Source organism: Convolutriloba macropyga, chromosome 6 (assembly GCF_964194025.1).
Source record: "Convolutriloba macropyga chromosome 6, txConMacr16.3, whole genome shotgun sequence".
Taxonomy (NCBI): Eukaryota; Metazoa; Xenacoelomorpha; order Acoela; family Convolutidae; genus Convolutriloba; species Convolutriloba macropyga.
In genome coordinates this window covers 54,107,883-54,118,415 of record NC_134473.1, presented here as the reverse complement: position 1 = coordinate 54,118,415, position 10,533 = coordinate 54,107,883, and the positions used below count along the sequence as shown (strand labels likewise).

The 10,533-nt window shown below is 33.7% G+C and overlaps 2 protein-coding genes across 10 annotated transcripts in view; one reads left to right on the top strand and one right to left on the bottom strand.

The window, feature by feature from the left end:
- The window catches only part of LOC142341766 (uncharacterized), a 553,339-nt gene that overhangs the window by 21,223 nt on the left and 521,583 nt on the right, over positions 1 to 10,533 (top strand). The window lies entirely within an intron of this gene.
- The window catches only part of LOC142341764 (gamma-aminobutyric acid receptor subunit rho-2-like), a 129,388-nt gene continuing 124,612 nt past the window's right edge, over positions 5,758 to 10,533 (bottom strand). For all 9 annotated transcript variants that reach the window (XM_075392977.1, XM_075392974.1, XM_075392971.1 and 6 more), the window contains one exon: positions 5,758 to 7,015. In XM_075392977.1, coding sequence (XP_075249092.1) covers positions 5,820 to 7,015 — 1,196 coding nt within the window. In that variant the 3' untranslated portion in view covers positions 5,758 to 5,819. The remainder of the gene's footprint in view (positions 7,016 to 10,533) is intronic.

Below are 10,533 nucleotides of genomic sequence, written 5' to 3'. Positions count from 1 at the left end.
TATGGTAAATAGAGTGAATGTGAGAACTTTTTCACCCAATGGGATATTTCCGGTCCAATGGAGCAAAAGTATATCTTAGATGTCATCTGATAATTTGGAAAGATCAGTTTGGTGTCCCAAAAACTAATTGCGAACTGATAAGTTGAAATCAGTACAACAGTACTGAATTCTATAGAATAGAAGCAACAAAAATATCAAAAGTAGTCAAAGTGTTTGAATCTAACTGTGCAATAATTTTCTGGAAAAAGGGAACAGCAGAAGCAATGCAGTTTTATCTTCTAATTCATTTTTTCACTTGGCCATTAGGTTTCTATTTGGCGCTTAGAGCAATTTGAATAAAATGTCCTGTCTGAGGTTATAAAAACACAAAAAAATCCAGGTAACTGTCCTTGCAATGCCTATTTTTGTCGTATTTAGTATTAAGTGCCCAAAGCATGTTTGTTGATAGGCATATTGATTGATGAGTTGAGTGATAATTTTTGTCGTAACTAATACACTTGCACTTACAAGACTGATCATTGATTGAATTCAATCAAACTCAAAAGGTGCACAAATGTTTTTGTTTGCCTCCTGTACTCTGAAACAACCATCCAATTCTCTGCCTGCTGATTTTTTGTTTTGTGTCTTGCAGTTCATGCCAAAATCCAAAAACCTGTCAATGAAAACAGTTTTTGTTGAGTCCCTCACTGAAAATTCAAACTTCACTGCTGTTGCGACCGAACTACCTGGAGCATCCTGCTTTCTTCTTGACTAAATCAAAATCTGCAGCTTTTCCCCAGATGTAGTGTCTTTTTGTTGCCAGGATGGGACTTTCTTGTATGACCATAATGAACTTTTAAAGACTATTTAGAAAAAATGTGATGTGCTCGATTCATCTAAAAGTGGTAAATTGGCTTTGTCTCTAAAGAATTACACATTTGAATTCCTAACGCACGGCAATATGTTTCTTCCAGTACCATTCAAACCTTCGTTAAATCACATCGATCTAACATAGAAGCAGCTCTTATAAATGATTGCTTTATTCTCAACTGATTGAAAGACAGACAAAAAGATATGTTTTTTCTTTGATCTCTAAAGTTGCGTTTTCACAGGACTCAGTCCTACCTCTTAGTGCTTTGACTTTTGCTCTGATAGGTCTGGCACGGTGGGCTGCTGCACATAACCCAGTGTAAATTTCCATTGTCTACTAATGTTCATAATTAATATAAATCTTGTAAAAATACAAATTAATGAAATCAAAAAAAAAAATCAAAAATAAAAAAAAATACAAATTTATCACTGTTACAAGAACAGATACCAACAGAACGCTTCACTGCGTCTGTTTAATTCTTACACGAATATTGTTACCTTTAAGTTAAGGCTCTCTGCTGCCTTAAAATTAGAGCGACAATTAAAGATAAAGGAACGTAATTCTCATTTGTCTATTACTCCATTTTTGTCGGTTGATCAGTTTCAATTGGCGATATAATGTTTGATTATTACTCAAGGCGTAAGCTTTCAAGAAACGCTTGGCCAGAAAAATTGAAACTGAATTCGAGAATTTCGAAACTGAACAGCATAAGTTCGAGTTGATGGTAGTGATAATAAAAAAATCAAAATCAACGAAATTTTAAAACGTGTTTGTCTGCCATTCGTGAGGTTTTTATGACATCATTTTATATCACTTTTGAGTTTTTTAAAAAATAAAATTTTGCTGATATGATTCAGAAGACAAATTTTATGATGATTCATAGAAATATAATCAATCAACTTTTGATACGCTTTCCGTTGAAAAACGGTAAAACTTTATTGTGACCCTGGAGAAGTTAGCATTATTTTCCTATATGATGAAATTGGAAATGAAAGCCGAATACTGCTAACAGCCAAATTGAAAAACATTAAATTATCCTCATCTGGCGTATCATGTTCGAATAAGCATTATCAGTTTTTTGTTGACCACTTTCTGCCTGTATAAGTGAAGAGCGCTGCTCTTATGGTTGTCATCAACTTACTTTTTTGACTTTCAAATGCTCCCAGCAGACTTGTAAAAGTGAGAATGAGAATTTTTTTGCAAAATTTTACCAGATATCGATAATTCGCATTAGGTCACAACAAGAACAATCTCGATATGAAGTTTTCACGCAGCAAATAATCATTTTTTTAAATGCAACATACAGGAGCTCGGTAAATATGAAAACAAAAAACAACTGTCCTATTGTTTATGTACATCTATTTTCTGTGTCTTTTATTAGCACCAATACGTTCTCGTGTCATCGAAAATTTACGCATTAGAACGTCATTGCTACGAAGAGGAGCATAACTTCATCAGACAACGTAATTTTGGTGTCAGCTAAATATACACCAAAATTAGGTTCAGTTTACATCACAAAAGATGGATGTGTGGTTGACATACAATTACACATTAGTCTGGTCAAGGAAAAAATTAAGTTGGATAAATAAATTAAAAATTGGCTAATGGTAGTACATCAAATTTAATTCATACAGAACGACTTCAAAATAATTGATCTAACTAGTTTTGTAAAAGATGAGACATGATATCATATAATTTTTCAAAATTGTCTTGATAACTATGTTAACAAAAATAACCTCCTCAAGTATAATATTTGTGCTATCATCGTTTCTTTAGTTCCTGGAAATAATTTTCCATTACAATTATTCCTTCTGCGATGTCAAACAATTACTGAAATATTTTTTAAGAAAAAAATGGCAGCCCATTATATATTTTGGTTTTACAAAGTATTTTCAATTTTTTTCTGAAATTTGGATCATTCCGGCAACGGTCTTTTTGCAAACAAATATAGTAGAGTGGATTTCAAGATATTTGCATAAAATGGCTATTCTTGTTGATGTTTTTGTCCACAAAACAGTCAAACCTCAGCTGAATCCTTTTTGTTAAATGTTTAATCTTTGTCAGTTCCATCAATTTGATTTGCAATAGCCAAGAAATTTGTTTGATTGCTTCGATTACAATCACTAAAGCTGGTGTAGGAATCATCAATGCAAACAAAAATAGTCATTTACAATATTCGATGCAAACAAATATAAGCAATAATTTCTAAAAAAGCAGCGATTAGATTTCAGCTTTTTATGGCAAAATCTTACACGTTCGAAAAACAATTAATTTTTGTTTCATCCCTCCTCCTCTTGTGGGTTATTGTGGGCGCAAACTTGTCAAATACAGTTTCACAATATCAAATTATTGATCAAAATATGCTGTATACGAGCAGGTAATTAGCAAAATGTAATTAGCCCTTTTGGAAAGACACAGTTTTTCAAAAACCAATCAGTGCAAGCATAGAGATATCTGTTTTTTCAAGTTTCTGGAAAAGATCCAGATTTCATGCGAAACGGTGTATGATATTTGTTACACACTTTTGCAGAGTGCACATTGTTCTTTTGCACGGATTTAGATGTTAGTGTGGCATTTGAAAGGGAAAAGAGGTCATTCAAAAGGTTAGAGAGATTTTTAATCATGTTTTATAGTAGTTTTGGTCACAAATAGATTGAGAAATATCCTACAACAAGTTGATGAAAGCATAGTTTAGAAACCAAAACAACATTTGACAAAAAAAGAAATACGAGTCGTTGGTTAACGGGGTCAAGGAAAAAATTTTGAATCTGTTATACCCCCCTCCCCCGTGTTTTCTTTGCCCCTAATCTCAATTTATGGGTTGTTTCATAGCACGTAACTGTGCAGATATCAAAGATGTTCCAAACTGAAAACTGTTGCCATAGTTGCAAAAATTAGGTGAAACTTAGTATTATGACCCGGGGAAAAGGTCAGCATTATTTTCCTATATGATTAACTTCATGTGCTTCCCAAAACTCAAAAAAATGAATGCCGAATACTGCTAATAACAATATTGAAAAACATTAAAACATCGTCATATGGTGTATCATGCTGGATTCAGCCTTATCAGTTCCTTCTTGACCAGTTTCTGCCCGTATGAGTGAAGAACGCTGCCCTTATGGTTGTCATCGACTTACTTTTTATTGCCTTTCTAATGCTCCCACCAGACTTGTAAAAGTGAGAATGAAGATTTTTGCTTAAAATTTTACCAGATGTCGATATTTCGCAATAAGACACAACAAAAACAACCTCGCAATGGAAACAAAAGTTTTCCCGCAGCAAATACTCAATGCTTTTAGATGCAACATGGCGGAGCTCAGTAAATATAATAACAAAGAGACAACTGTTCTATTGTTTATGTACTTCTACTGTGTATGTCTTGTAAGTGCACGAATATGTTCTCGTGTCATTGAAACTTTACGCATTAGAACGTCATTGCTACGAAGAGGAGCATAACTTCATCAGACAACGTCATTTTGGTGTCATCTATTAATACACCAGAATTAGGTTCAGTTTACTTAGGAAAAGATGGATGTGTAATTGACATACAATTACTTATTAGTCAGGTCAAGGAGAAAATTGTATTTGGAAAAATAAACTAAAAATTGGCTAATGGTAGTATATCAAATTTAACTCATAATAGAACAACAGTGTTTTTGATCTATCTGGGTTTTGTAAAAGGTGAGACACGTTATCATATAAACTCACTAGTTTGTCCTGATAACTATGTGAACTAAAATGAGCTCCTCAAATACAATATTTTTGCTAAATCGCCTTGCTTTCATTAGTTCCTTAAAACACACAGTATAATTATAATTTCTGCGATATCAAACAATTATTGACAACTCATTTTTTAAAAATAAAATTGGGAGCTCATTTTACATTTGAGTTTCGCAACAAGTTATTTTCCAATCGTTTTGTTGTTTTTCCGCAATTTGGGTCATTCAGGTACCAACTTTCTGCAAACAAATACAATAGCGTGAATTTCAAGATATTTGCATAAAATGGCCATTTTTGTTGATGTTTTGGTCCATAAAGCAGGCAAACTTCAGCTTGATCCTTTTTGTTACATGTTCAAGCTTTGTCGGTTGCATCAATTGGATTTGCAATAGCCAAAAAAATGTTTGATTTTTTCGATTATAATAACTAAAGCCGGTTTAGAAAACATCAATGCAAACAAAAATAGCCATTTAAATAAACAACAGTTTCTAAATTAGCAGCGAATAGAATTTAACTTTTTATGGCAGAATCTGACACAATTGAACAACTATTTTACCTTTACACAATGCATCACAACAAATAGTTTTTCATTCACCCCCCCCCCCCCCCCCTCTTGTGGGCGCAAATTTTCTAAATACAATTTCACAATATCAAATTGATCAGAATATGCTGTATACGAACAGGTAATTGGGAAACTATAATTAGAGTTCCGGGTTGAGGGGGGGGGGGGGGGTGGGGACTGTTTTTAAAAAATCAATCAGTGCAAGCCTAGAGAGATATATATTTTTCAAATTTCAGGGATCAAGTCCAATTTTCATGTAAAACGGTATCTGATATTTGCTACACTCTTTTGCAGAGTGCTCATTGTTTTTTTTTGCACGGATTTGGATGATGGATTTGCATTTGAAAGGGAAAAGAAGTTGTTCAAAAGGTCGCAGAGTTATACAATCATGTTTTATAGTAGTTTTGGTCACAAACACATTGAGGAACATCCTGCTATAAGTTGAAAAATGAGTTTATACACCGAAATTACATTTCACGATAAGAAAACTACCAGACGTTGGTTCTATGGTGAATGATTTTTTGATCTATTCTATCCCATTAAACTAAAAACTGTTGCCATGGTTGCAAAAATTTCACAATTTTAAAACATATTTGATGTTCTTTCTGATACTTAAATCGTCCTTAAGTTGTATTTAATTGCAGTGAGTAAAGAATTTTAGAAAGTGTGATTAAATTGGGAAATTCCTCAACGTGAACATTGTCTAGTTGACCTTGGGGTGTCATTGTTTGTCCTCATGTACACATAAGACCAATAGCTGATATTGAAAATTAGGAACACCACTGGGAATATGACCCGGGCTACTTTGTCGATTGAAATTAGACTCTTCTCGTGCAGGCTCTGGTGTACCGCAGGGTCCAGATTCTGGATCAGAGGAATACTGGGGTGGCCGTCAAGGTTCGCTGCCAGATTATTGGAGTGGGAGTGATGGTGGTGATGGTGGTTGGTGAGGTTATGGTTATTGTTGTTATTACTATGGCTATGGCTATGGTTACTCTTGCTGTGTGGAGGTCCATGACTGTGTTTGTTATGGAACGTATTGTTATTGTGGTTTTCGTATATCTGCGGAGTTTTAATAGCGGGTGGGCGTGGTTTGTTTTTAGCTCTCGCTTTTTTGTCATTGAAGAAATCAGACACTGCGAATTCTAACATTGCAGTTATGACGAAACTGAAACTGACCCAAATATAGACATCAAGCAAGCTCGTTTCCAGAGTAATATGTTTTTCCATGTTTTGTTGGCTTTGAGTAGCCAGAGTTAACATGGTCAGAACTGTGGTCACCCCAACACTGGCTCGGGCTGGTGTCGCGTTTCTGTTAATCCAAAATGAAACCCACGATAAAATGACGAGCAACGCAGCCGGGATGTAAATTTGATAAATGTAAACAGAAAATAGCCGCTTTAGTTGAATTTGGCCCTCAAGAATTGTGAAATTTGAGTTATCGTAGGGCGCGGGGTACTTGCATGTAGACATACTAATCATTTTGAAACCCATCTCAGACAAGGGTTCGTATTCGAATGGAAAATCAATTCCATTATTGCCAGTTTCTTGCCAAAAGAGGTCCATTTCTGTATCTGTGTACCCATAACTTGATATCAGAATTTTGCAAGTCGTGACATCGAAAGGAAAGTACCAAACTTCAGGTGTGCAAGGTGTAACTAGCCGGATTTTGCGATCCAGAGAGACGTTACCGTCTTGAGCTACTGTTAAACTTTGCGAGGAAGGACTGTAGTAAATGGATCTGGCCAGAATGAAGTAGGTGTCCGGTATCCAGCAGAAGTTGACTGTCCCCTTTCCGGACATTTTGAGACTGCGGTTCTCTTTGCCAGCTTCCCTCCAATCATTCCATGTCTCTATCATGTACAGGTCCATAGTTGCATCGCCTAAAGAATCATTAAGTTAGTTATATAGTTTTTAAAAGTGCTTACTCAGTCAAGCTCTTTTTCGTTTTTATCGGTTGTTGTGATCCAATCTCGTGTCAATTAATTTTTAATAAGTTTCGTCGACACAACTTCCGTATAAAGTTTTTTATTGTACATTTATTTGAAAGTTTTCATTTTCAAAACCAGTTTTTCAAAAACAATCAATTTCATTTCTTTCAACTTCATAAATAATTTTTTTTCGTTACTCGGACTCAGAAAAAAAAACTACAGAAGAAACCTGTTTGGTCGAAACTCAAAAACTATTAAAATTTCACTTAAAAAAATAGTTTAAATAAATGAATAGACTTAAACTATAAAATGTAAACTTAATTTAGGTTTTTTTTCAGGTTTTATGAGCCTTACAGCAAGGGGACTCGGCAACAATGCAACAAACAGCAAAAAACCATTTGCAAAAATTGCAATTTAACGTCAAAGTCAACAAAATCATTAGTTGACGCCGACCGATTCAGACAACAGATACAACAGCATATATTCTCAAACAAAACAGACGCTTTGACTTTTTGTGCTTCGCCAGATATTACGAGAAAAAAATTAAAATAAATGCGAAATTAATATCCGCAAAATTTGAAAAAAGAATGGCTATAAAAGCCAAAATTTCGAGATAAAACTCCAAACTTAATTTATTCATTTTTAAAAACCTCAATGAGACAAAAATGGCCTCAATATCGCTTCAGGGTCACTAAAATCCGTGAATGTTGAAAATGTTAAGATAATTATGAGAAATCAACAAAATTTTCCAAAGAGAGTGCAAAAATGTTTGTGTAAAATCAGTGTGTAATATGAAAAGTTCACAAAAAATTTGAACTTCGATAACTCCTCGGAAAAGACAAAACTTTAAAAAAAACTTTTCGTTTCACACTCTACGCGGTACGGACATATAGTTCCTCCCTCCTACATGTACGGTCGGAAAAAAGGACATTCAAAAATTGTTACCTAAAGTCAGTATCACAACTATCATTACGTGTTTTTTCTCTTTTTTTTCTATTTATTGGAATGTAAGATTCCGATTATTTTTAAGAACATGAAAACATAATGTAGTAGTCTATCACTATTAAAATCTTTCCATCGCAGAGTTGTAAATAATTCTTGAAAAGTGTTGCATAGCATGTGCTGGGGAAAATCTACGCTTTGAACAAGTTTTTGTGACCCTCTTGAGAAATGGCGTAACTTTGTGTCTTTCTGCTTTTCTATCACTGACAGCTTTTTCGCTCCCATCTATAGATTGTCACAAAACTCTGAAGATGAAAGCTATAAACGAAAATGCTTCATTTCATAAGCTCAAAAAATTTGAATTGGGCAAATTTGATTCAGAGAGAAATGAGAAAGGAATGATTTGTTATCATAAAGAGGGGCGCGGGTTATGGAAAAAAAATGAGAGCGTGAATCAAAAAAGGAATTATTGTTTCGCTGATTGCATCTAGAATAATTTGTCTCTCGATAATTGTTCACAAGGTACAAAGCTATTACAATCGACCCTGTACATGTAAGAGTGTCTGACCAGCCTACTAACTATACAAAACATGTAACATCTACACAATGGTTGTAGGGATGTAATTTTTAGAATTAATAAAATCTTTATTAACACTTGAAAATTCATGAAAGACAACAACTATGAGAGGCCATCGTTTTCCTCGATTGTATCGGGACGTCCTTTGATTTTGATCCTCTAACTAGTGTTTGTATAGCCACCAGACAAATGTTATATTAAAACTGAGCCCGGTTCCCGATTCCTGCCTTTTTTTTAATTGCGATATTAAAAATCCGTATCATGTTAGAACCGAGGGAGGAGGGATATTAGAATGCATGACAATGCAGATTATTGATATTATAGCGCAATGCTGTTTCTGCTCCAGTGATATGTATATTACACTCATTTCAAGCAAAAACAATTTCGTCTCTAGGCGAGGAGAAATGACAAATGAAAAAGCATTGAGCGTGTAATATTAAAAATGAAATACCCTTCAGCCTGTATTAATATGATACTGCACTGATATTACATTAAAATGCCGAATTTAACCCATTCTTTGAGGAAGGTGAAATTGTGATAGAATCCAAAGCTCTGGAACCGCTCCAGACAATTTCGCGTCAATACAACGCCTAGGGTTGATTTCTGGTAATGTTGCCTTGACATTACGGGGAAAAAGTCCAGACGTTTTTGTATCCCAAATAAGCTGGTATTAGAAAACAATGAACCCCTAAGTACCTCACTTTAAACAACTTTAAAACGTAAAAAAAGGCAAAAATAAGGTAAACTAATAAATTTAAGAGTTTTTTACAAACATGTTTTCAGCTTTGAATTGAATCAATTTTAAGTAAAAGATGACATATTTAACAGTTGTTTTTTAAACAATAATCTATGAATTGTTTAGCAATAAATTAATCAAATAGTTATCTAATCTTAAAAATCTTTGCGCATTAAAAAATCAAAATAAACTAAAATTTTTCTCTAACAAAATCAGCGGATGACTAATAGATTGAAATTAGCCATACTGCCACAGTCGTGATTGGAACAATATCTATTAGCTAAAAATTTCAAATAACTGTGCAATTGATAAAAACCATTTTTGTAATTTTTTGTTTGATACAAAAAACACACCAAAATTTGCTTTCCAAAATGCTTTCTGAAGAACTTGCAAGGCGTCTTTTATAAAATTGACGTGGAAAATATCACTCCACAAAACACACAATTTGAAAAAATTTCATGGAACTAGCTTTAACTGATTTTCTAAAAATGAACACAAAAACAATGAGCAAAAGACATCCCCGAGGAAAAAGATCTTTTACCCATTTTTAAATAACCGAGGAAATAACTAAAGAAGTACAGTGATTACATGGTTAGAAAAACAAATCGGGAATCCTATGAAAGTCGGGTTCTATTCCAGAGTCTAAACTGTTTTGCAGCTATTTTCTGTTCATATCGCAAAAATAATCTAATCTTAACCAGCAAAAGTAGTCATCTTGCGATGGTAAAGGTAAAGATCAATAAAACTAAGGAAAAAAATTATTTTCGAAAACCAAATGAAATTTTTTTTCTAACAGTCACTGCTACAATGAGTGTACCGCTGTGATTGTCACGACAATAGTCATTATGTCCAATTTATGTACGTTGCTTGATTAAAAATACGTAAAAATATATTTTACAACATCTGAAATATCTTTTCTCAAACATAAATAAGTCAGTTTTAGTCAAACAATCAGTTTTCTCAAACATTCAATTTTTTTGAGAATTAATTGATTAAAACGGTTATAAGCAGTCAGAGTGCTCATGCAAACATGAAAAGTGAAAAAATTTTAATCATATGCAGATGAAATTTCTGTTAAAAGTTTTAGGTATTTAAAAGTCATCTAGAGATGATAAATTGCTGTGCAATCAAAGCTCACAAAAGAGGGAATGATAAAAGAACTTTTCTTAGGAAAAATAGAAAAGCATGAAACTCCGCAAAAAAATTTTGAAAGAT